Genomic DNA, 27,949 nt, shown 5'->3' on the forward strand with positions numbered 1-27,949 from the left:
ACATTGAGAGCCCTTAAATCTCCTGTATCCAATAAATAAATAAATACATATTTTAAAATGGTGTTTATTCGTTCACAATTCACACTCATTATTACACAAAGGGCAATAAACATCAAACAATAAAAAACATATTTGAATAGAAAATGAGACATTTAAAACAGGGAGCCCTATGTCCCCATGGAGTCCATTGTAAACCATAGGCAGGTGTCGGCCCAATCCTAAATGGACCCCTAGAACCTTCACCTAATGCTCTTGTGCAGATCTCTGAGGATTCGATTTGTATATGCAATATGGTGAAACTTTCACCTAGCCTATCAAACAGCAAGGTGGAGTTATTACCACATCGATTGCACCGGTCAAATCCTCTCCACAATTGCATACTGGCTTAGGGGTTTGGAATTGGGCCATCCTGTGATCCTTACATCACTCCCCACCGTTGGTGGCCATCTTGTTGGTCTCCTCCTTTCCTGTCAATGTCCTCTTGCTGATGCCGCTGAAGTACTTTTCCCTGAAGGCGTTGTGGCCTTGGTACGGGCTAAAGTGAGGGTCTGACAGGTGGGCCAGCGCATCTGTCTCCTATAGAGAGAGAAAATACAATTTAGCCCCATATACCAATGACAGAAAGTTCTTAGTACAATTATACCTCTTACATTTGCGAAAAAAGTGTGAGGGTTTGCCTTCACAAAGTAGAACCAATTCACCTACAACATCAGTTAACTAAACAAATTTAGCGTCATAAAAATGCCTTTGAACACAGGTGAAGGAAGAAAGAAACCACATGATATCAGACCTCTGCCAGGTATCCCATTAAACTAACCAAACAACCACAGGATAAAATGTTCACCTTGTATTCCTCTCCTTGCCGTCACAAGCTCAGTGTAACAATAATAAATGTTAGCAGAGTGTTAAGTTCCTCATATTGTCCTGGTTAGGGCTTTGGCCAGGTTGTTAGGCAGTGTTTGGCAGGCCAGCAGGCAAGAATGTGCCAGGGCGGACGGACAGTTGGATGGAGCGGGAGGGATGAGGAGTAACGAGGTGTCGGGGATGCAGAGTGCTAGCAGGGATGACTCCACAGCTGGCATACCATTCGTCAACGCAACCTCTCTCTGTCGGCCTTGGTTACCACTGCCAGGCAACCTGTCATGGACCTAGAGATAGTTTCCTTCAGTCTCCACCACATCCAAGAGCTTAAAGAGCAATCCCAGATATGAAGCTCCTAATACTTCCTTAGAGCAGGACTATTCAATAACCACAGAGGGTCAAAGTTTTCCAGGTTTTCTTTTCTATCTGGTAGTCATTGATAGGCCTAGAGTTCACAAACCTGTCCCAAATCTGAACATTTCCCAACAGGACCATACACCAAACCATTCAACACAGAATAGGAAAGCTCAGCAACTAACTTCAAAGTGCTCCGTGGTAGGAGTTAAAAACACAAACATCACTTCTGAATGGAAGCAGTTAAATTCACACAAACTGACACTGCAAACTCTCTCACACACACCCAACGCTGCTGTCCCATGTCATAGAGACATTGAACCACTGGACACTTCCCATTTCCCACTGAGTATTTAAAATACTCTATTTCCATCATAGCTCATTCTAATAATTCTACTACTGTACTTTGTATTTAGTGACTGTTTATACCCACAGCATATCGTATTTACACACTGGATTATTGACATAGCTCACTAATATATTTACTGCTGTACACATCATTCTTAGTACATCTTGTGTAAATTGTTCCGGTGTATACATACAGTGCCTTCGGAAAGTATTCAGACCCCTTAATTTTTTCCCACTTTGTTACGTTACAGCCTTATTCTGAAATGGATTTAAAAAAAAATTATCCTCAGCAATCTACACACAATATCCCATAACGACAATGCAAACAGTTTATTTTTTTATTTTTTTTTGCAAATTAAAATTGCAAATTTACAGAAATACTTTATTTACATAAGTATTCAGACCCTTTGCTATGAGACTTGAAATTGAAGCTCAGGTGCATCCTGTTTCCATTGATCATCCTTGAGATGTTGCTACAACTTGATTGCAGTCCACCTGTGCTATATTCAATTGATTGGACATGATTTGGAAAGGCACACACATCTATATAAGGTCCCAGAGTTGACAGTGCATGTCAGAGCAAAAACCAAGCCATGCGGTCAAAGGAATTGTCCGTAAAGCTCCGAGACAGGATTGTGTCGAGGCACATATCTGTGGAAGGGTACCAAAACATTTGTAGCATTGAAGGTCCCCAAGAACACAGTGGCCTCCATCATTCTTAAATGGAAGAAGTTTGGAACCACCAAGACTCTTCTTAGAGCTGGCCGGCTGCCCGGCCAAACTGAGCAATCGAGTGAGAAGGGCCTTGGTCAGAGAGGTGACCAAGAACCCGATGGTCACTCTGACAGAGCTCCAGAGTTCCTCTGTGGAGATGGAAGAACCTTCCAGAAGGACAAGCATCTTTGCTGCACTCCACCAATCAGGCCTTTATGGTAGAGTGGCCAGACGGAAAACACTTCTCAGTAAAGGCACATGACAGCCCGCTTGGAGTTTTCCAAAAGGCACATAAAAGGACTCTAAGACCATGAGAAAGAAGATTCTTTGGTCTGATGAAACCAAGATTGAACTCTTTGGCCTGAATGCCAAGCCTCACATCTGGCACCATCCCTACGGTGAAGCATGGTGGTGGCAGTATCATGCTGTGGGGATGTTTTTCAGCAGCAGGGACGGGGAAACTAGTCAGGATCGAGGCAAAGATGAACGGAGCAAAGTACAGACAGATCCTTGATGAAAACCTGCTCCAGAGCGCTCAGGACCTCAGACTGGAGCGAAGGTTTACCTTCCAACAGGACAATGACCCTAAGCACACATCCAAAACAACACAGGAGTGGCTTCTGGAGAAGTTTCTGAATGTCCTTGAGTGCCCCAGCCAGAGCCTGGACTTAAACCTGATCGAACATCTCTGGAGAGACCTGAAAATAGCTGTGATAACAATGCTCCCCATCCAACCTGAAAGAGCTTGAGAGGATCTGCAGAGAAGAATGGGAGAAACTTCACAAATACAGGTGTGCCAAGCTTGTAGCTTCATACCCAAGAAGATTCGAGGCTGTATTRGCTGCCAAAGGTGRTTCAACAAAGTACTGAGTAAAGGGTCTGAATACTTATCTAAAATTTTCAGTTTTACATATTTTATAGCTTAGCAAAAATCAAAGGATAGAAAACTAAGTAATAACAATAGAAACTGAAAGACTAAAAAGCACCCTAAGGAAAAGCTGAGCTAAAAATGTGTGTTTTAAGATCCCTTTTAAATATGTCCAGTTTCGGCCCCCCTCAGGTTCTCTGGCAGGCTATTCCAGAGGCTGGGGGCATAGTCTTGGTCCTAAGCTTTGGAACAGTTAAAAGGCCAGTGCCAGAGGACCCGAGGGACCTACTGGTTACATAACTAAAAAGCATGTCTGACATGTATTGGGGTGCACAATCATTAATTGATTTAAGAACCAATAGAAGAATCTTAGCATTTATTTTATTGTAAGGAGCCGGTAACATAACCATTTCGCTGCACCCGCTATAACATCTGCTAAACTGTGTACGCAAACAATAAACATGGATTTGATCTCAATATGAATGGTAGCCTACATTCTCCAGCTTTCTAGCTATTGCAAATCCTTACCTCTGATTGGATAAATAGTCATTTCAGTTTTAGACTGAACTTTGAGCCAARATCGCATCACAATATATGGAGGACGGGGAGAAGGGCCAGGTTCACGGCCCAGTCAGTAAAGCCTGTCTTGATTAGATTTTTACCACTTCAGCCTCTAAAGCAGAAGCCTTTGAAGACAGGGTTGAGCAGCATTGCTAGATACAGCCTGCCAGGAGGAGACTARGGAAATGTGATAAACAGTTGGGTTCCAAATTGACACCCTTGATAAAAAAAACAATGACTGTATAAAATACATTTTTCAAATACTCCAAACTTCAAAGCATTTGCAGTTACTTTTGATTGTTTCAGATTATTTTGTGCACAACATAAATTAATTGTAAATAATGTATTGTGTCATTTTAGAGGCTCAGTATTTGAATTATTTATTTTATACAGTCATTATTGCTCATCTTTATCAAGGGTGTCAATAATTTGACACCACTGAATACAGTGTCATCAGAAAGTATTTACGCCCCTTGACMTAGTCCACATTTTGTTGTGTTAAAGCCTGATTTATTTGTCTGACCCATCATACACACAGTACCCCATAATAACAAACAATGTTTTTTAGAAAATGTAGCAAATGTATTGAAAATGAAGTAAAGAAATATATAATTTACATAAGTATTCACACCCCGGAGTCAATACTTTTGTAGAAGCACCTTTGGCATGTTCTTCTGGCATGTTTTCCCATCTTAGCCAAGGAACTCTGTAGTTCAGTCAGAGTGGTCATCGGGTTCTTCGTCACCTCCCTGACAAAGGTCCTTCTTGCTCAGTTTGGTCAGACGGCCAGCTCTAGTTCCATATTTTTTCAATTTCCCAATGGAGACCACTGTACTCTAGAAAACGTTTTATACTTCCCCAGGTATATAGCTCTACGGACAGTTCTTTGGACTTTATGGTATAGTTTCTGCTCTGGCATACACCGTCAACTGAGCGACATTATATAAACAGGTGTTTCTTTCAAAATCATGTATAAATAATTGAATTGGCCACAGGTGGACTCCAATCAAGTTGTAGTGACATCAACGATGACCAAAGGTAATTGGATGCACCTGAGCTCAATTTGGAGTGTCTTAGCAAAGGGATGGACACACCTACACACCTACTCAAAATATTTTTACTATTTTATACATTGTAGAATAATAGTGAAGACATCAAAATAACACATATGGAATCATATGGTAACCAAAAAAAAAGTGTTAAACAAATATAAAATATAATATAAAATCAAAATATATTTTATATTGAAATTCTTCAAAGTAGCTACCCTTTGCCTTGACAGCTTTGCACAATCTTGGCATTCTCTCAACCAGCTTCACCTGGAATGCTTTTCCAACAAAGGAGTTCCCACATATGCTGAGCACTTGTTGGCTGCTTTTCCTTCACTTTGTAGTCCAACTCATCCCAAACCAGGTCAGGTGATTGTCGAGGACAGGTCATCTGATGCAGCTCTCCATCACTCTGCTTCTTGGTCAAATAGCCCTTACACAGCCTGGAGGTGTGTTGGGWCATTGTCCTGTTGAAAAACAAATGATAGTCCGACGAAGCACAAACCAAATGGGATGGCGTATCGCTGCAGAATGCTGTGGTAGACATGCTGGTTAAGTGTGCCATGAATTCTAAATAAATCACTGACAGTGTCACTAGCAAAGCACACCAATACCATCACACCTTCACGGTGGGAACCACACATGCGGAGATCATCCGTTCACCTACTCAGCATCTCACAAAGACACAGCGGTTGGAACCAAACATCTGAAATGTGGACCAAAAGTACAGATTTTCACCAGTCTAATGTCCATTGCTCGTGTTTCTTGGCCCAAGCAAGAATCTTCTTCTTGTTAGTGTCCTTTAATAGTGGTTTATTTTCAGCAATTCAATTCACACAGTCTCCTCTGAACAGTTGATGTTGAGATGTGTCTGTTACTTGAACCCTGTTAAGCATTTATTTGGGCTGCAATTTCTGAGGCTGGTAACTCTAAGGAACAGATCCTCCACAGCAGAGGTAACTCTGGGTCTTCCTTTCCTGTGGCGGTCCTCATGAGAGCCAGTTTCATCATAGCGCTTGATGGTTTTTGCAACTGCACTTGAAGAAACTTTCAAAGTTCTTCAAATGTTATGGATTGACTGACCTTCATGTCTTAGTAATGATGGACTCTCGTAATGCTGGACACTCGTTTCTCTTTGCTTATTTGAGCTGTTCTTGCCATAATATGGACTTGGTATGTTACCAAATAGGGCTATCTTCTGCATACCACCCCTACCTTGTCACAACACAACTGATTGGCTCAAACGCATTAAGGAAAGAAATTCCACAAATTAACAAGGCACATCTGTTAATTGAGATGCATTCCAGGTGACTACCTCATGAAGCTTGTTGAGAGAATGCCAAGAGTGTACAAAGCTGTCATCAAGGCAAAGTGCGACTACTTTGAAGAAAATAATATCTCATATAAATAATATATATATATTTATATATATATTATATATATCTATATATTTTAAAAATGTGATTTTGGTTGAACTGTATCTATATATAGTAGCATGCTATGATATATGTTTAAGGTTTGACACTGGAAGTCAGAGTCAGATTCCAGAGAGAGAGAGTGTGTGTGTGTGTGTGTGTTGTGTGTTGTGTGTGTGTGTGTGTGTGTGTGTGTGTGTGTGTGTGTGTGTGTGTGGTGGTGGTTTCATGCGGTGATTCGCACAGGGCTTTCCTTTATGGGAACAATTTGTGTTTTTGAAGTGAAGAGGTTGTCAAATCCAAAGATGGATTCTTTTCCATAAAATGTGTGATTAAGTCATTTAAGTGCTGTATATAAAAAAAAGCAATCATAGCCAGATGCTGAGGTTTACTGCAGACCTCGAGAGAAGCACCATCGACATCCCCCTTAACTGTAACTGTGTTGTATTGCGCGTGTACGTTTAAAGAACAACACACAGACAACTCATAGTAAACATTAAAAAAAGAAACGACCTCACTGTCAACTGCATTTATTTTCAGCAAACTTAACATGTGTAAATATTTGTATTAACATAACAAGATTACAACTGAAACATAAAACCGAACAAGTTCACCAGACATGTGACTAACAGAAATGGAATAATGTGTCCCTGAACAAAGGGGGGGGGTCAAAAAGTAACAATTGGTATCTGGTGTGGCCACCAGCTGCATTAAGTACTGCAGTGCATCTCCTCCTCATGGACTGCACCAGATTTGCCAGTTCTTACTGTGAGACGTTACCCCACTCTTCCACCAAGGCACCTGCAAGTTCCCGACATTTCTGGGGGAATGGCCCTAGCCCTCACCCTCCGATCCAACAGGTCCAACGTGCTCAATGGATTGAGATCAGGGCTCTTTGCTGGCCATTGCAGAACACTGACATTCCTGTATTGCAGGAACTCACGCACAGAACGAGCAGTATGCATTGTCATGCTGAGGGTCATGTAGGGTGAGCCTGCAGGAAGGGTACCACATGAGGAGGAGGATGTCTTCCCTGTAACGCACAGTGTTGAGATTGCCTGCAATGACAACAAGCTCAGCCCGATGAATGCTGTGACACACCGCCCAGACCACGTCGGCCCTCCACCTCCAAATTGATCCCGCTACAGAGTACAAGCATCGGTGTTAACGCTCATTCCTTCAACGATAAACGCAAATCCGACCATCACCCTGGTGAGACAAACCACGACTCGTCAGTGAAGAGCACTTTTTGCCAGTCCTGTCTGGTCCAGCGACGGTGGGTTTGTGCCCATAGGCGACAATGTTGCCGGTGATGTCTGGTGAGGACCTGCCTTACAACAGGCCTACAAGCCCTCAGTCCAGCCTCTCTCAGCCTATTGCGGACAGTCTGAGCACTGATGGAGGGATTGTGCGTTCCTGGTGTTGTAGTTGTTGTTGCCATCCTGTACCTGTCCCGCAGGTGTGATGTTCGGATTTATCGATCCTGTGTAGGTGTTGTTACACGTGGTCTGCCAATGCGAGGATGATCAYCTGTCCATCCTGTCTCCCTGTAGCGCTGTCTTAGGTGTCTCACAGTACGGACATTGTAATTTATTGCCCTGGCCACATCTGCAGTCCTCATGCTTCCTTGCAGCATGCCTAAGGCACGTTCACGCAGGTGAGCATGGACCCTGGGCATCTTTCTTTTGGTGTTTTTCCAGAATCAGTAGAAAGGCCTCTTTAGTGTCCTAAGTTTTCTTAACTGTGACCTTAATTGCCTACCGTCTGTAAGCTGTTAGTGTCTTAACGATCGTTTCACAGGTGCATGTTCGTTAATCACAATCCAAGATGGCGTAGCAGTCGGACGTGTGTTTGTCTTGTCCCATGTAAATAGTTGGTTTCATCGTTTTTCCCCCCGTATATATTTTAATCTCACTTTCCACCTACGATCTAAATATACTTTCCTGCAACCCAATGTGCTACGGATCTGCTATTTTTATATGTTATAACTGGAACCTCCATCAGCAGCTAGCTAGCTAACTAGCTACTAGTTAGTAGTCACTGTTAGCTACGGCTAGCGGTCTTCACCTTTAGCTCGGACACCAGCCAGCTTCAGCTCGGTCAATACCTGCCAGTCTGCACAGCGCGATATCAACCCAGAGCATATCGGACACATTTTCTCCACCACATCATCGGATTCCTGCCGCAAGCTCTGGGCAATTACACCGGGTCATCACAGCTAGCTGGCTACTGCTGGCTAAKGCCTCTGTCCTGCAGCAAGCACCAGTTGGTCTTGAGCTAGCCTCGAGCTAGGCCCATCTCCGGCTAGCCTGAAGAAGTATACCCGCTAATTCGTGGGCTACAATACATCTTTTGCCAATTGGCCTGGACCCTTTATTGCCGACATGGAGCCCCGCCGATCCATCATGACTGGTCTGACGACGTAATCGTCCGACGAGGTTTCCAACAGGCTTTTCCTTTGCGTTGTCGCCGAAGACCCATCTGCTAMCCCCAGCCCGCTAGCTTTCTGAGCATCGTACCTCCCACTCGCCTAGCATAGTAGCGACTACCGAACGGCTCCCGGACTCACCTATTGCTGCTCATTGGACCCTATGATCACTCGGCTACACATCCGTCTCTCTAATGTCAATATGCCCTGTCTTCTGCTGTTTCGGTTAGTTATTGTTTTATTTCACTGTAGAGCCCCTAGTCCAGCTCAACATGCCTTAGATAGCTCTTTTGTCACACACCCCACACATGGGGAGACCTCACCTGGCTTAGCTGGTGTCTCCAGAGATGCAAGCTCTCTCATCGTRACTCAATGCCAAGGTTTACCCCCACTGTACTCACATCCTACAATACCCTTGTCTGTACATTATGCCCTGAATCTATTCTACCACACCCAGAAATCTGCCCCTTTTATTCTCTGTTCCCAACGCACTAGATGACCAGTTCTTATAGCCTTTAGCCGTACCCTTATCCTACTCCTCCTCTGGTGATGTAGAGGTTAACCCAGGCCCTGTAGCCCCCAGCATCACACCTATTCCACAGGCACTCTCATTTGTTGACTTCTGTAACCGTAAAAGCCTTGGTATCATGCATGTTAACATCAGAAGCCTCCTACCTGAGTTTGTTTCATTCACTGCTTTAAGCACCCTCCGCCAACCCTGATGTCCTAGCCGTGTCTGAATCCTGGCTTAGGAAGGCCACCAAAAAATCTGAAATTTCCATTCCCAACTACAACATTTTCCGTCAAGATAGAACTGCCAAAGGGGGCGAAGTTGCAATCTGCTGCAGAGATAGTATGACAGCCTGCAGAGTTCTAGCTCGGTCCGTGCCCAAACAGTTCGAGCTTCTACTGTTAAAAATCCACCTTTCCAGAAATAAGTCTCTCACTGTTGCCGCTTGTTATAGAACCCCCTCAGCTGTGCCCTGTACACCATATGTGAACTGATTGCCCCCCATCAATCTTCAGAGTTCGTACTGTTAGGTGACCTAAACTGGGATATGCTTAACACCCCGGCCGTCCTACAATCTAAAGCTAGATGCCCTCAATCTCACACAAATTATCAAGGAACCTACCAGGTACAACCCTAAATCCGTAACCATGAGCACCCTCATAGCAAGCATACTGACCAACTTGCCCTCTAAATACACCTCTGCTGTCTTCAACCAGGATCTCAGCAATCACTGCCTCATTGCATGCGTCCATAATGGGCCAGTGATCAAACGACCATCCCTCATCACTGTCAAAAGCTCCCTAAAACACATCAGCGAGCAGGCCTTTCTAATCGACCTGGACCGAGTATCCTGGAAGGATATTGACCTCATCCCGTCAGTAGAGGATGCCTGGTTATTCTTTAAAAGTGCTTTCCACGCCATCTTAAATAAGCATTCCCCATTCAAAAAATGTAGAACTAAGAACAGATGTAGCCCTTGGTTCACTCCAGACTTGACTGCCCTTGACCAGCACAAAAACATCCTGTGGCGTTCTGCATTAGCATCGAATAGCCCCCGCCATATGCAACTTTTCAGGGAAGTCAGGAACCAATATACTCAGTCWGTTAGGAAAGCTAAGGCTAGCTTTTTCAAACAGAAATTTGCATCCTGTAGCACCAATTTCAAAATGTTTTGGGACACCGTAAAGTCCATGCAGAATAAGAGCACCTCCTCCCAGCTGCCCACTGCACTGAGGCTAGGAAACACTGTCACCACCGATAATTGATCATTTCAATAAGCATTTTTCTATGGCCGGCCATGCTTTCCACCTGGCTACCCCTACCCCGGCCAACAGCTCTGCACCCCCCGCAGCAACTTGCACAAGGCTCCCCCCGCTTCTCCTTCACTCAAATCCAGATAGCTGATGTTCTGAAAGAGCTGCAAAATCTGGATCCCTACAAATCAGCTGGGCTAGACAATCTGGACCCTCTTTTTCAAAAATTACCCGCCAAAATTGTTGCAACCCCTATTACTAGCCTATTAAACCTCTCTTTCGTATCGTCTGAGATCCCTAAAGATTGGAAAGCTGCCCCAGTCATCCCCCTCTTTAAAGGGGGAGARACTCTAGACCCAAACTGTTTCAGACCTATATGCATCCTGCCCTGCATTTCTAAAGTCTTCGAAAGCCAAGTTAACAAACAGATCACCAACCATTTCGAATCCCACCGTACCTTCTCCACTATGCAATCTGGTTTCCGAGCTGGACAAGGGTGCACCTCAGCCACGCTCAAGGTCCCAAATGACATCATAACCGCCATAGATAAAAGACAGCACTGTGGCCTCCCGGGTGGCGCAGTGGTCTAGGGCACTGCATCGCAGCGCTAGCTGTGCCACCAGAGACTCTGGGTTCGCGCCCAGGCTCTGTCGCAGCCGGCCGCGACCGGGAGGTCTGTGGGGCGACGCACAATTGGCCTAGCGTCGTCCGGGTTAGGGAGGGTTTGGCCGGTAGGGATATCCTTGTCTCATCACGCACCAGCGACTCCTGTGGCGGGCCGGGTGCAGTGCGCGCTAACTAAGGTAGTCAGGTGCACGGTGTTTCTTCCGACACATTGGTGCYGCTGGCTTCCGGGTTGGAGGCGCACTGTGTTAAGAAGCAGTGCGGCTTGGTTGGGTTGTGTTTCGGAAGACGCATGGCGTTCGACCTTCGTCTCTCCKGAGCACGTACGGGAGTTGTAGCGATGAGACAAGATAGTAATTACTAACAATTGGATACCACGAAATTGGGGAGAAAAGGGGGTAAAAAAAAAAGAAGAAAAAAAAGACAGCACTGTGCAGCCGTCTTCATCGACCTGGTCAAGGCTTTCGACTCTGTCAATCACCGCATTCTTATCGGCAGACTAAATAGCCTTGGTTTGTCAAATGACTGCCTCGCCTGGTTCACCAACTACTTCTCAGAGTTCAGTGTGTCAAATCGGAGGGCCTGTTGTCCGGACCTCTGGCAGTCTCTATGTGGGTGCCACAGGGTTCAATTGTCGGGCTCTTGCTGGTGGTGATTCTCTGATCCACCTCTACGCAGACGCTGTTAACAAACCTCCAAACGAGCTTCAATGCCATACAACACTCCTTCCGTGGCCTCCAACTGCTCTTAAATGCTAGTAAAACTAAATGCATGCTCTTCAACCAATTGCTGCCCGCAACTGCCTGCCTGCCCAGCATCACTACGCTGGACGGTTCTGACTTAGAATATGTGGACATCTATAAACTACCTAGTTGTCTGGTTAGACTGTAAACTCTCCTTCCAGACTCACATTAAACATCTCCAATCCAAAATTAAATCTAGAATCGGCTTCCTATTTCGCAAACATACCCTCGTAAAACTGACTATCCTATCGATCCTCGACTTCAGCGAAGTCATTTACAATAGCCTCCAACACTCTACTCAGCAAACTGAATGTAGTCTATGACAGTGCCATCCGTTTTGTCACCAAAGCCCCATATACTACGCACCACTGCGACCTGTATGCTCTCGTTGGCTGGCCCTCGCTACATATTTGTCGCCAAACCCACTGGCTCCAGGTCATCTTTAAGTCTTCGCTAGGTAAAGCKCCGCCTTATCTCAGCTCACTGATCACCATATTAACACCCACCCATAGCACACGCTGCAGCAGGTATATTTCACTGGTCARCCCCAAAGCCAACACTTCCTTTGGCCGCCTTTCCTTCCAGTTCTCTGCTGCCAATGACTGGAACGAATTGCAATAATTACTGAAACTGGAGACTTATATCTCCCTCACTAATTTAAGCATCAGCTGTCAGAGCAGCTTACCGATCACTGTACACAGCCCATTTGTAAATAGCACACCCAACTACCTCATCCCCATACTATTATTTATTTGTTGCTCTTTTGCACCCCAGTATTTCTACTTGCACATCATCATCTGCACATCTATCACTCCAGTGTTAATGTTAAATTGTAATTATTTTGCCACTATGGCCTATTTATTGCCTTACCTCCCTAACCTTACTACATTTGCACACACTGTACATAGATTTTCTATTGTGTTATTGACTGTACGTTTGTTCATCCCATGTGTAACTCTGTTGTTGTTTTTGTCGCACTGCTTTGCTTTATCTTGGCCGGATCGCAGTTGTAACTGGCCTACCTGGTTAAATAAAGGTGAAATAAATAAAATAAAATAAAAATGGTTTATGGTTGATTGAACAAGCATGGGAAACGGTGTTTAAACCCTTTACAATGAAGATCTGTGGTTATTTGGATTTTTACAAATTATCTTTTTAAGACAGGGTCCTGAAAAAGGGAAGTTTCTTTTTTTGCTGAGTTTATGTGCATGCTCGTACATACAAACACGGCACAAACATGGGTACTTTACTCTTTAGATACATGTATGTAATTCATAGTAAGCGCAACACAAAAACCTACAATTATATGGTGTTGCAATCATATTCACAAAGGGATCCATCTACCCTTTCGAAATGGGTGACGTTCCACTCAAATGCATACACACGCTCGTAACAGCACAGTCACAGAGGCCAGATGCACACACACAGGGTAGTACAAAAGGAAAAGCACACACACACACACACACACACACACACACACACACACACACACACACACNTTCCCGGTTTGGGGCACTGGGAGTCAGAGACAGATGCCAGTGTGTGTGTGTGTGTGTGTGTGTGTGTGTGTGTGTGTGTGTGTGTGTGTGTGTGTGCATGCGGTGATTCACACAGGGCTTGCCTTTATGGGAACAATTCTGTTTTGAAGTGAAGAGGTTGTCAAATCCAAAGATGGATTCTTTTCCATAAAATGTGTGATTAAGTCATTTAAGTGCTGTATATAAAAAAAGCCAATCATAGCCAGATGCTGAGGTTTATGGCAGACCTCGAGGGAAGCACCATCGACATCTCCTTTAACTGTGTTGTATTGCGCGTGTGTATGTTTAAAGAACACACACCGACAACACTCATAGTACACATATGTGCATGCTTGTACATACAAACACGGCACAAACATATTCAGTGGCACGCACGGATACTTTACTTTGTAGATACATGCATGTAATTCATAGTAAGCACACCACAGCAACATGAAAACCTACAATTATATAGTGTTGCAATCATATTCACAAAGGGATCCATCTACCTTTTCGAAATGAGTGACATTCCAGTCAAACGCATACACACGCTCGTAACTGCAGTCACACACAGGGTAGACAAGTACAAAAGCATATATACACACACACCAGACAAACGGACGGACACATACAGATGGAAGGACAGACAGACACCCACCTCTGGTTCCTTGATCTTCTCCATGGTGATGAGACGTCTGGAGGTGTGGCTGGAAAGGGTCTGTTCACAGTTACTGACCAGTCTGAGACAGGCATTCAGGGGCACCATCTCTTCACAGTACCTACAAACACACACTCTACTGGTGAATCATCATGGTTGAGTACATTTTTAAACAGCTGGTCTTGTACTGTAGCATGAACCAATAAGTCTAAAGGGTTGATGGGTACAAATGATCCTCCAAACCACAATATCTGCATCTCACCATACACTCACCTGCAGAGTAGACCAGCCTTAGCCTCCATGTAATCCCCTCAAAATTACACTACATCCAGGCCAAGTCAGCTCTCTCTCCATTAAACTCAACCCAGATCAGCTCTCTCCTCCCTCKCTCCCTCTCGCTCACTCTCTATCCTCTTTCCCGCTCCCAACTCTAGGCCATTTCTCTCTCAGCTCCAGGCCTTTACTGACCATGTCTGAAGTGGACAAAAGCCGCTGTGAAAAAGGTGAACTAGATTAGATTTAAGATATGGGGAAAAAACGTTGTCTTGTCAGGAGCGCTCTGTGTGTGTGTGTGTGTGTATGCATGCATGTGTGTGTGTGTTCGCGCGCATGTCGGCCAAGCACCACAACTAAAGCTGTCCAGGGCAAGGTACTGTATTTATTAGGATCCCCATTAGCTAGGGTCAAAGCTGTAGCTACTCTTCCTGGGGTCCATGAAACTTGACATTAATAGACAGCTGAAGGACAGAACTACCTAAAATTACATAATACATAACATTAAATCGACAGGTACAGAACTACATCAATTAAAAATAAGAATACACACTTTCATATTCTTTTGCCTTGGCAATCCATGCAACATGTACTCAAATGGCTCCACTACAGTCATCAATTTTGATACAGTTGCTAACTGTTACAACTGCAGCTCCTCATCCTAACCTCTCAGAACCAGTTCTGTAAACACTAAATAGAATCTCACAAAATTAGAAACCACCTGTGTCCTTGGCTCTCCAGTTTGACATCAGTACTATTCATAATAATACATGTGATTAATAGATGCTATTGAATGCAAGTGCCTGTAGAATACAGGCCTCGTGTGTGGTTTGTGTTTGTTAGCACTGTGATCAAAGCAAGGCGTTCCTTCTACCTGCCAATCACATCTTATTACTGGGTAGCTGGACCTTCCACATGGGCCGTTTTACCACCTTTATGGATGGTAGACTTAGTTAACACTTTATGAGCGGTAGAATGTAACACACTGCACTATACCTTAGTTAACACTTTATGGGGGGTAGAATGTAACACAGCAAATGTTTGGTTTAGTTAATTTCTATGCACTAGACAGGGCGAAGGACTAAGTTATTATGAATAGTATTGACGTCAAACTGGACACGGGTGGTTCCTAATTTTGTGAGATTCTCGCTAGTGTTTACAGAACAACTGGTTCSGAGAGATTAGGATCAGGAGCTGCAGTTGTAACAGTAAGCAACTAACTAAATGGATGACTGCAGTGTACCCGTTATTATGAGTACAGGTAGATTACGAGAGAGTGTTTGTTTGCATATTTAGCACTTTCTCCTACCAGCACCACACTGACGCTGGGCCAGATTTTCACCCTACTGTTTGTCTCCTGGGTTGCCATGGCCACTGTGGAATACAGGCATCTAATGTATTGTGGTGTGTGCGTGCACGCTTCGGTGAGCACCCTGAACAAAGCAGGCGTTAATTCATCCTGCCAATCACCTCTTATTACTAGGAAGCTGGATCTGCCATATTGGCAGTTTCATTTAAAGATGGGTGGGGCTGCGCCTTTCACTTTCAATACAGCTTTTTCCATCCTCAGACAAATATAGAGTTGAAACCTCTGTGCAGGTGCTTATAAGCAGCACAGGAGGCTGCTGAGGGGAGAACGGATCATAATAATGCCCGGAAGGGAGCAAATGGAATGGCATCAAACATATAAAATCAAAATGTATGTCACATGCGCCAAATACAACAGGTGTACAACAGGTSTAGACCTTACAGTGAAATGTTTACTTACAAGCCCTTAACCAACAATGCAGTATATAAATAAACCCCCCCCCAAAAAAAATAAGAATAAGAAATAAAAGTAACAAATAATTAAAGAGCAGCAGTAAAATAACAATGGCGAGGCTATACACAGGGTGCACCGGCACAGAATCAATGGAAACCATGTGTTTGATGTATTTGATACAATTCAAATAATTCCGCTCCAGKCATTACCATGAGCCTGTCCTCCCCAATTAAGGTGCCACCAACCRCATGTGATAGCAGGCAGACTAGGGGTCAGGTTAGAGGCCATTTAAGCCCAGTAGGCTGAGGTGCAGTAGACTAGCCCATGTCTTCTACCTTTATTTCCTGGTCAGGGCTCTAAACTGACTTTTTTGTTGTTGACAAGGGGCATGTGTGCGCCTAAGGTGAAAAATGTAGGAGCACACAAAGAAATTTAAGAGCACAATGAAATATATTTGACGTAACAAGCCGTTTTCTTTGTAGCAATGGTGCAAGGGTGACGGTCATGAATCTGCACTCCGTGTATTCTCCATGCCACTCAGGGGCTGCCGCACAGTGAATACTTGCAACAATTATCTTATTATTATTTATTTATTTTTTGCCGCTCTGGTGCTCCAAATAAAAAATGTCAGGTCGCACAGCAAAATATTTAGGCACATATGCGATTAAAATGGTCGCACTGTAGAGCCCTGATGGTATACTGTAGGTCAGATACACACCGGCATTAAGCACAAGGATCTGTCTCTCAGTAAGGCAGCAGCAGGAGTGTTGTAGACAAAAGGAAGTTGATAACCCGGTAAAACCAACCATGGGGGTTCAAACCCCATCAGCTTCCTGCTAGCTTTGCACTCTGCTTGATTAGCGCCGTCTGGCTTATGACTTTAACCCATAGAGAATTATAGAAACCTCGAGTGACCAAAAGGTCATTTTAGCAAGGGCAGCGCCATTGAGGGCTTCCACCATGCTTRGGTTATTTTAAAGTAGTCAACTCGGAGGCGATTCCTATGGGTTGTAGCCTAAATGGCGCTGCCCATGCTGTCACAGATGCCATAATTTCACAGATATAAAGATGAGTCCTCTATCTATCTCTATGCTTTAGCCTCAGAGATAATGGGTCCGGTTCCTGCCAAGGCGCTGCWGCAGAGGAAATGGCAACAGACCACGCCACGYCTGGAAAAGTCTTGAACTAGTTCAAACTTAAACACAGCATCAGAGGGGGGAGAAAGAGAGTGACTAATGAGCTTGAAAAGCCACAGATTTAATTGAAACACTGAAAGGCAGCTGAGGCACGGGGCAAGGCAGTGCTCGTCATGATGATGGCGGAAATGTTTTAATTGGCCAGCTTGGGGGACCTCATCACTCAGGCCTGTGACCAGTGTTAGGGGACCCCGTATTGGCCTGCGTCTGGTCCCACCCCAGCCCAACATAACAGTAACACAACACAGCAAATCGTTTTTTCCCTACAGCAGCTGCACTGCAACTCCCCTTTGTGACACCAGTGTTTACAAACAAGCATGTTGCTACACAGCCCTGTCCCCTTGGACCATTTAGTCACCCTGTTCTATGTCAAAGGTCCTCTGCAGTAACAGTCATTGGTAAATGGTGACATCTAGTGGTGTAGTATAGATCGCTCTCTCAGGACAGACTTAGGACCACCTAAATCTAACCAGCTTAGACATCTACCATTAATGTTTCAACAGTGTTGAACAGATCAGGACCTGGAGACAGGCTGTGTTTGGTTAGTGTCAGCCAATTAGCACGACTGGCCTCATGGGTTTATTTTCGCACGCTGCTCTGAATGAGACAGGGTCAGGAACTGCTAGGTAGTTACACACCCGGAGTGAMGAGCAGWGCACATGCACACACAGAGGCACACAGTCAGTCAGTCAGACAGAGGCACACAGACACACACACACACTCTCTCTCTCCCTCAACCATCAATGCTAAGGGCTGTAGCCCTCTCTCCCTTTCCTTGTCTCAGCCAGTCAGTGTGGGGAACTCCAGTGTGTGTGTCACAGACAGTCAGGGGGAACTGCTGGAGGTGAGCGGGAGGTGTAATAGAAACTTCACAGGGCTGTGGTGCATGGTCTGGTCTCACCTTCCTGATGCTCAGACCCTGCTCTGTAATCAGTGGCCACGAGTCCCAGGGCCCAGGGGCCTGTATCCTGTCCACACAGTAAACCAGCTGTATGGAACAATACACCCAATATACCCCAGGACACCTGCACACTGACCAGAACACCACTAACCCCAGGCCTGAAGACTTTATGGGACAGAGAATGAGATGTACTGACGGGAATAAACCCCTGGTCCTGACAGAGAATATGATGCTTATGAGGGGAAGAGGTGCAGGGAGAAAAGCCTGTATCTAACCTAGAATGCTTCGTTAAGCAGATCTAGTACAGTAGCAACACTTCATCAGGGTGTAGGCTGTGACTGTTGCCCTCTATTGTTTTTTAAAATTATTTTAATTTCATCATTATTTAACCAGGTAGGCCAGTTGAGAACAAGTTTTCATTTACAACTGCGACCTGGCCAAGAAAAAGCAAAGCAGTGCTACAAAAACAGCAACACAGAGTTACACATAAACAAACACAGTCAATAACACAATAGACAAATCTATGTACAGTGTGTGCAGATGTAGAAGAGTAGGAAGGTAAGGCTATAAAATAGGCCACTGTGGCGAAATAATTACAATTTAGCATTAACACTGGAAAGATAGATGTGCAGACGATGTGCAAGTAGAGATACTGGGGTGCAAAAGAGCAAGAGGATAAGTAACAATATGGGGATGAGGTAGTTGGGTGTGCTATTTACAGATTGGCTGTGTACAGGTACAGTGATTGGTAAGCTGCTCTGACAGCTGATGCTTAAAGTTAGTGAGGGAGATATGAGACTCCAGCTTCAGTGATTTTTACAATTCGTTCCAGTCATTGGCAGCAGAGAAGTGGAAGGAAAGGCGGCCAAAGGAAGTGTTGGCTTTGGGGGTGACCAGTAAATATACCTGCTGGAGCGTGTGTTACGGGTGGGTTTTGCTATGGTGACCAGTGAGCTGAAATAAGCCGGGCTTTACCAAGCATAGACTTAAAGATGACCTGGAGCCAGTGGGTTTGGTGACCAATATGTAGTGAGGGCCAGCAAACGAGATCATACAGGTTGCAGTGGAAGGTAGTATATGGGGCTTTGGTCACAAAACGGATGGCATTGTGATAAACTACATCCAGTTTGCTGAGTAGAGTGTTGGAGGCTATTTTGTAAATGACATCGCCGAAGTCAAGGATCGATAGGATAGTCAGTATTACGAGGGTCTGTTTGGCAGCATGAGTGAAGGAGGCTTTGTTGCGAAATAGGAAGCCAATTCTAGATTTGACTTTGGATTGGAGATGCTTAATGTGAGTCTGGAAGGAGAGTTTACAGTCTAACCAGACACCTTGGTATTTYTAGTTGTCACATATTCTAAGTCAGAACCGTCCATAGTAGTGATGCTAGGCTGGCGGGCAGGTGCAGGCAGCAATCGGTTGAAGAGCATGCATTCATTTTACTTGCATTTAAAATCAGTTGGAGGCCTCGGAAGGAGTGTTATGGCATTGAAGCTCGTTTGGAGGTTTGTTAGCAGTGTTCAAAGAAGGGCCGGATGTATACAGAATGGTGTCGTCTACGTAGAGATGGATCAGAGAATCACCAGCAGCAAGAGCGACATCATTGATATATACTGAGAAAAGAGTCGCCCGAGAATTGAACCCTGTGGCACCCCCAGAGACTGCCAGAAGTCTGGACAACTGGCCCTCCGATTTGACACACTGAACTCTGTCTGCAAAGTGGTTGGTGAACCAGGCGAGGCATTCATTTGAGAAGCCAAGGCTATTGAGTCTGCAGATAAGAATGCGGTGATTGACAGAGTTGAAAGCCTTGGCCAGGTCGATGAAGACGGCTGCACAGTACTGTCTTTTATCTATGGCGGTTATGATATCGTTTAGGACCTTTAGCGTGGCTGAGGTGCTGAGGTGCACCCATGTCCAGCTCGGAAACCAGATTGCATAGTGGAGAAGGTACGGTGGGATTCGAAATGGTCGGGGATCTGTTTTTTTAACTTGGCTTTCAGAGATTTTAGAAAGGTAGGGCAGGATGGATATAGGTCTATAACAGTTTGTGTCTAGAGNATGGGGATGAGGTAGTTGGGTGTGCTATTTACAGATTGGCTGTGTACAGGTACAGTGATTGGTAAGCTGCTCTGACAGCTGATGCTTAAAGTTAGTGAGGGAGATATGAGACTCCAGCTTCAGTGATTTTTACAATTCGTTCCAGTCATTGGCAGCAGAGAAGTGGAAGGAAAGGCGGCCAAAGGAAGTGTTGGCTTTGGGGGTGACCAGTAAATATACCTGCTGGAGCGTGTGTTACGGGTGGGTTTTGCTATGGTGACCAGTGAGCTGAAATAAGCCGGGCTTTACCAAGCATAGACTTAAAGATGACCTGGAGCCAGTGGGTTTGGTGACCAATATGTAGTGAGGGCCAGCAAACGAGATCATACAGGTTGCAGTGGAAGGTAGTATATGGGGCTTTGGTCACAAAACGGATGGCATTGTGATAAACTACATCCAGTTTGCTGAGTAGAGTGTTGGAGGCTATTTTGTAAATGACATCGCCGAAGTCAAGGATCGATAGGATAGTCAGTATTACGAGGGTCTGTTTGGCAGCATGAGTGAAGGAGGCTTTGTTGCGAAATAGGAAGCCAATTCTAGATTTGACTTTGGATTGGAGATGCTTAATGTGAGTCTGGAAGGAGAGTTTACAGTCTAACCAGACACCTTGGTATTTYTAGTTGTCACATATTCTAAGTCAGAACCGTCCATAGTAGTGATGCTAGGCTGGCGGGCAGGTGCAGGCAGCAATCGGTTGAAGAGCATGCATTCATTTTACTTGCATTTAAAATCAGTTGGAGGCCTCGGAAGGAGTGTTATGGCATTGAAGCTCGTTTGGAGGTTTGTTAGCAGTGTTCAAAGAAGGGCCGGATGTATACAGAATGGTGTCGTCTACGTAGAGATGGATCAGAGAATCACCAGCAGCAAGAGCGACATCATTGATATATACTGAGAAAAGAGTCGCCCGAGAATTGAACCCTGTGGCACCCCCAGAGACTGCCAGAAGTCTGGACAACTGGCCCTCCGATTTGACACACTGAACTCTGTCTGCAAAGTGGTTGGTGAACCAGGCGAGGCATTCATTTGAGAAGCCAAGGCTATTGAGTCTGCAGATAAGAATGCGGTGATTGACAGAGTTGAAAGCCTTGGCCAGGTCGATGAAGACGGCTGCACAGTACTGTCTTTTATCTATGGCGGTTATGATATCGTTTAGGACCTTTAGCGTGGCTGAGGTGCTGAGGTGCACCCATGTCCAGCTCGGAAACCAGATTGCATAGTGGAGAAGGTACGGTGGGATTCGAAATGGTCGGGGATCTGTTTTTTTAACTTGGCTTTCAGAGATTTTAGAAAGGTAGGGCAGGATGGATATAGGTCTATAACAGTTTGTGTCTAGAGTGTCTCCCACTTTGAAGAGGGGGATGAACGCGGCAGCTTTCCAATCTTTAGGGATCTCAGACGATACGAAAGAGAGGTTGAATAGGCTAGTAATAGGGGTTGCAACAATTTCGGTGGATAATTTTATAAAGAGAGAGTCCAGATTGTCTAGCACAGCTGATTTGTAGTGATACAGATTTTGCAGCTCTTTCAGAACATCAGCTGTCTGGATTTGGGTGAAGGAGAAGCAAGGGGGGGGCTTGGGCAAGTTGCTGCAGGGGGTGCTGAGATGTTGGCCGGGGTAGGGGAAGCCAGGTGGAAAGCATGGCCAGCCATAGAAAATTGCTTATTGAAATGATCGATTAACGTAGATTTATCGGTGGTGACAATGTTTCCTATCCTCAGTGCAGTGGGCAGCTGGGAGGAGGTGCTCTTATTCTCCATGGACTTTACAGTGTCCCAAAACATTTTGGAATTAGTGCTACAGGATGCAAATTTCTGTTTGAAAAAGCTAGCCTTAGCTTTCCTAACTGACTGAGTATATTGGTTCCTGACTTACCCGAAAAGTTGCATATCGCAGGGGCTATTCGATGCTAATGCAGAACGCCACAGGATGTTTTTTTGCTGGTCAAGGGCAGTCAYGTCTGGYGWGAACCAAGGYRTATATCTGTTCTTAGTTCTACATTTTTTGAATGGGGAATGCTGCACTTTTAAAGAGCAACCAGGCATCCTCTACTGACAGGATGAAGTCAATGTCCTTCCAGGATACCCGGACCAGGTCGATTAGAAAGGCCTGCTCACTGAAGTGTTTTAGGGGGCGTTTCACAGTGATGAGGGGTGGTTGTTTGACCGCGGACCCATTACGCATGCAGGCAATGAGGCAATGATTGCTGAGATCCTGGTTGAAGACAGCAGAGGTGTATTTAGAGGGCAAGTTGGACAGGATGATCTCTAAGAGGGTGCCCATGGTTACGGATTTAGGGTTGTACCTGGTAGGTTCCTTGATAATTTGTGTGAGATTGAGGGCATCTAGCTTACATTGTAGGACGGCCGGGGTGTTAAGGGCACAGCTGGGGGCTGAAGGGGGTCTATAACAAGCGGCAACAGTGAGAGACTTGTTTCTGGAAAGGTGGATTTTTAAAAGTAGAAGCTTGAATTGTTTGGGCACAGACCTGGATAGTATGACATCCTGAAGAGTTCTATCTCTGCAGTACATTGCAACTCCGCCCCTTCGCAGTTCTATCTTGTCGGAAAATGTTATAGTTAGGGATGAACATTTCTGGATTTTTGGTGGCCTTCCTAAGTCAGGATTCAGACACGGCTAGGACATCCGGGTTGGCGGAGTGAATGAAAGCAGTGAATGAAACAAACTTAGGGAGGAGGCTTCTAATGTTAACATGCATGAAACCAAGGCTTTTACGGTTACAGAAGTCAACAAATGAGAGCGCCTGGGGAATGGGAGTGGAGCTAGGCGCTGCAGGGCCTGGGTTAACATCTACATCCCTAGAGGAACAGAAGAGGAGTAGGATAAGGTCTAACAGGGTAAAGGGAAAAAACAACAGCATCTATCAGCAGGAAAAACAGCTGACTAGTGAGGTTGACCCTGTGTGCAATAAGGTCTTATCAAATGCTGTTTGTATCTATTCGACATCACAACAGTGCTATTTGGTTTACACATAGAGAAGAGGGAGACTGTGTAGATGATACATCTGTGAGCTCAAACCCATGTAAACACCATGACGATACATTAGACTGAACAACACCAGATGGGAATATTTGACCAATTCAGACTATAGAGCTTTAACAGGAAGTGCTGTATCCAGGGACCACAGATGGATATTAACCATGCTCCTGTATGTAGATAACTCTGGTGCAATACTGGGGTTGTTGTGAATGGTCCCTGACAAATAAACAAACACAACAATACTCACTCTGGCCTGTAGATTGGTAGCCAGTAGACTAGCCGCCCCCCGATGACCAGGTGGTGAGCTGAGAAGTTTAATAGGTCAGTGAAGATGTCACTCAGGTGGTAGGCCATGGAAACGGGGACATGGCTGTCCCCAACACTGGATGAAAGATAAAGAGTCTGTTACTGCAGTGAAGATGCCTTTACACATGAGAGGACTTTATATATCTCTAGTGTATCTTAGCTTTTTTTCAAGTTTTATAGGCCGTCTTTTTCAAAACTGAGCAAATATACAAAGCACTATAAACAACACAGACTCAAGAGGAAGATGAAGACGTACTAGTCTTCAGATGACTTCACACTGTTTACACTGTCCTTCTGAGAGCCTGTTCTCCTGGTTGACTCCCGAATCCCATAGGGGGCTGAGAATTAAACAAACACAAAAATGAAAGACAAGAAATTTGAACAGATTTAAATCTGAACAAATCACAAAGAATGTGGACTTCAACAGACTAATACGTTTTACTTGTGTATGACTGTACAGGAGACATTACAGGATGGAGGACCCTACATGGGAAGAGAACACACAGAGCTCTAGGATAAGAACGTACGGTCAGTGATGATGGCGTCAAAGAGCACTCCGTCCCTCCAGATAGGCTTGGAGGCGTCAGACACAAGGACGTCCACATACAGCTTCTCTGAGCCGTACTGACGCAGGTTGGCTCTGATGTTCTCATCTGGACCCCTCCACTTCTGGTTCTTACGACTCGCTTTGCCTGAAAAATAAACCAAAATACTATTATACAGCAACGCACTGGGTTGTAATTAGGGCTGGGACAATACCAGTATCGCGATACTCCTTAGTATCGTGGCAAGGAAACAAAATACGAAGCGGTTTTAACTTCTTTAGGAAAACAGCCCTAAATGTTGGAAACATTATATTGTCATCCAGATTCATATTTATTTATTTTCCAAGCTATAGCACAAAWTATTTTACATGCACACAGGTGTAAAAGGACCAGTAGAGTTTGATCTACTTCTTGATTTCTTTGCCATGGAAAGAATATTGAGATTGTGGTTATCGTCCCAGTCCTAGTTGTAATCATATCACGTATCAAGTGTTAGGCCTATAGGACAATACAATTGGATTTGAGCATGAATATGAGCACAGGAAAAATTGAAGTATTTAAAAAGATGATAGAAAGAGCATAACCAACATAATGTTCATCATATAAATGGATTWACTCGCTTGCCAAAGCACAAGATATTTAGCTCTGGGTTCCAAAATAAGAGAAAGTAAACAAGTCCATTTCTAGGACATTACCTATCCCATGGATGGTGTTGTAATCAATATCTGTTCCACAGACATATGCACCAAAATGAGAGCATGCAACCAGGAGGCTACCTGAGAGAGAGAAAAAATATCCAATAAGCACAGACTAGCCTTGGGTTCAGCTAAGATGCGGTGTATTTCTGCAAGTGTCAGTTCAAAGACCAAAAGTAACTTTTCTCTTACCAGTCCCAACGAAGGGGTCGTAGACCAGGTCGTAAGCTTTGACCCTGGCATGGTTGGCCATGATAAAAGACAACCCAGCGTCCATACTGGTGTTACCTATGAAGTGCCTGTTCTTCACACTGTGAGAGCGAATCAACTCACGCTGGCCATCTGCAATCTAAGGAACATACAGTTGATAAGACAAGATCAGATATAGGCTTACCTTTATCATTAAATGAAACAGTGCTTCTCAACCTGGTACCTGGCTTATACACGGGGGACTTGGGAAGACTCATAAGGACGTAGGCCTCATGATAAGTTTCACAAGAGGGAATACTTCAGGCAGACCAAAATGTGATTGGGAACCAAAGAAGGTTAACAACCACTGCGGTAAACAACATTAATGAGTAATAGTCATTACTCATTTGTATAATGACACAGAAATGAAGGAGCACACAGCACACTGCCTCACCCATCTCCCAAAGTAGATGTAGAGAGGCTCGTCTGGGATGTTGTTAGGGTCAGTTCCATAGTCCTCCAACAGACAGAAGATGTGTTTAGGGTTCCTTAGATTGACCCTTCCCTCAAAGGAGAGATATTCCATTGCCTTGGGGAGGAAGACCACAGGGTAACTTGTCCAGGTGTCATGGTGCATACTGCATATCAGTGCCTGCCTTTAACACAATAGTGCAGTACAAAAGGTAGAGTAAATTTACTTTTTTGGGCTCAATCTTAAGTACAAATTACTTGGACCAAGTCAAGTGTATCATACTCACATCTATCTTCTTAATTCTATCTTCAAACTCTAGAGTCTTGTTGAAAGTGTAGACGTTGATTTTGTATGTGGAGTCTTTTTGTAGGAAGGGTGACTGTTGGGAGGGGTAAAGTTACACACATTAGATACTCCACATTAGTGGAGTGGTTTGCCCTCTATTTAGATAGTAATGTAATTTCTCACAAACCATGTTCTCTGTTGGATATTTCAAGAGCGAGGTCCTGAGTTCAATGTGTGTTCTGCCATGACCCCACAGCTCAAATGCAGACCTAGGTAATAAACAAATAACCACAAAAAGGTAATTACAATTACTGTGACATTCAAGTTGAGAATCACCTCAGAAGAGAAGGGCTGATGAGCAATGCTGCAGTACCCATCTAGCTCTTTTCATTGCAACTCCATTGTTGATCTGTCTCACTTACTTTGCACAAACAGTTCTGGCCATGKTGCTGTTGACATCTTCCTCTGACAAGCCATTCAGGCGCCAGAATGAAGACTGGGGAGAAGAACAGCAGATTTTAGGATTTGAGTAGCCTATGCATGGACACATGGCCAACTTCTCCCTTCATTGTGGGCCGGCTAAGGATTATTGGTGTCTCTGAGGGGTCTTTGGCCTGGTTTGCTAACTACCTCTCAAAGAGCGCAGTGTATAAAGTCAGAAAATCTGCTGTCTCAGCCACTGCCTGTCACCAAGGGAGCACCCCAAGGCTCAATCCTAGGCCCCACGCTCATCCCAATTTACATCAACAACATAGCTCAGGCAGTAGGAAGCCCTCACATCCATGTATATGCAGATGAATTTTGTGTTAAACGCAAAGCTTTCTCAGTGTCCAACAAGCTCTCTCTACCCACAAAGGTCATGTGGTTTGGTAAAAAGAATTCACCTCTTCCCACAGATGTTAATACTACCTCTAAGTGTTTAGAGCTTGAGGTAGTCACCTCATACAAGTACTTGGGAGTGTGGCTAGACGGTACACTGTCCATCTCTTAGCACATATCCAAGCTGCAGGCTAAGGTTAAATCTAGACTTGGTTTCCTCTATCGTACTCGCTCCTCTTTCACCCCAGCTGCCAAACTAACCCAGATTCAGATGACAATCCTACCCATGCTAGATTACGGAGACATAATTTATAGATCGGCAGGTAAGGGTGCTCTCGAGCGGCTAGATGTTGTTTACCATTTGGCCATCAGATTTGCCACCAATGCTCCTTATAGGACTCATCACTGCACTCTATACTCATCTGTAAACTGGTCATCTCTGTATACCTGCCGCAAGACCCACTGGTTGATGCTTATTTATAAAACCCTCTTAGGCTTCACTCCCCCCTATCTACTGCAGCCCTCCTCCTCCACATACAACACCCGTTCTGCCAGTCACATTCTGTTAAAGGTTCCCAAATCACACACATCCCTGGGTCGCTCCTCTTTTCAGTTCGCTGCAGCTAGCAACTGGAATTAGCTGCAACAAACACTCAAACTGGACAGTTTTTTCTCAATCTCTTCATTCAAAGACTCAATCATGGACAGTCTTATTGACAGGTGTGGCTGCTTTGTGTGATGAATTGTTGTCTCTACCTTCTTGCTCTCTGTGCTGTTGTCTGTACCCAATAATGTTTGTACCATGTTTTGTGCTGCTACCATGTTGTGTTGTCATGTGTTGTTGCCTTGCTATGTTGTTGTCTTAGGTCTATCTTTATGTAGTGTCTCTCTTGTTGTGATGTGTGTTTTGGCTTATATTTATATTGTATTTATTTGTATTTTTAATCCCAGGACCCTGTCCCTGCAGGAGGCCTTTTGGTAGTCATTGTAAATAAGAATTTGTTCTTAACTGACTTGCCTAGTTAAATAAAGGTTAAATACATTTTTAAAAATTGGTATGGCTATCAGGCAAATAATACATATGGACAATAACTTATTTTACCTTTTCTTTGAAGTTTTCACCTGGATCAAACGGTTTGCCCCTGAGGGACAGCAGCGACCTAATCTCCTGTAATGTTACGATGTACAAGAAATAAAATCTGAACATTTCTGAAGAATTCAAACATGACAGCTTGCAGCTTGTAACGTTACTAGCTTAGCAAGCTAATGTATGGGGATAAATGCCGTAATGAGACACCCAGATCTTTAGAGATGGAGAGAAATAACACAACATTTATAGTTTGACAGAGAGGTACGACATTGATATGCATACCGGTAGCCTGAAGTCAACATTGTCGTGGGCCAGATGTATCAAATATTGTAGGCATGTTCTGCTACAGTGGATCGCCATGTTCGAGTTCCCACGCAAAATACATCCGGCTAGGAACCGCGTCCCCGCGAATA

The 27,949-nt window shown here is 44.5% G+C and overlaps 1 protein-coding gene across 1 annotated transcript; it reads right to left on the bottom strand.

Annotated features, from left to right (window-relative positions):
* Nucleotides 1-48: 48 nt before the first annotated feature.
* On the bottom strand, nucleotides 49-27,949 carry LOC112068907 (tRNA (guanine(10)-N(2))-methyltransferase homolog). Its single transcript, XM_024136133.2, has 13 exons — nucleotides 27,819-27,949; nucleotides 27,549-27,614; nucleotides 26,050-26,123; nucleotides 25,815-25,896; nucleotides 25,629-25,721; nucleotides 25,325-25,459; nucleotides 24,874-25,030; nucleotides 24,682-24,762; nucleotides 23,969-24,133; nucleotides 23,698-23,779; nucleotides 23,383-23,517; nucleotides 13,905-14,025; nucleotides 49-576 (listed from the first exon to the last, which is right to left on the bottom strand). The coding sequence occupies exons 1-13, from the start codon at nucleotides 27,894-27,896 to the stop codon at nucleotides 424-426; spliced, it is 1,422 nt and encodes a 473-aa protein (XP_023991901.1). The 5' UTR covers nucleotides 27,897-27,949; the 3' UTR covers nucleotides 49-423.

This window comes from Salvelinus sp. IW2-2015, unplaced genomic scaffold, assembly GCF_002910315.2.
Source record: "Salvelinus sp. IW2-2015 unplaced genomic scaffold, ASM291031v2 Un_scaffold789, whole genome shotgun sequence".
NCBI classification, from domain to species: domain Eukaryota; kingdom Metazoa; phylum Chordata; class Actinopteri; order Salmoniformes; family Salmonidae; genus Salvelinus; species Salvelinus sp. IW2-2015.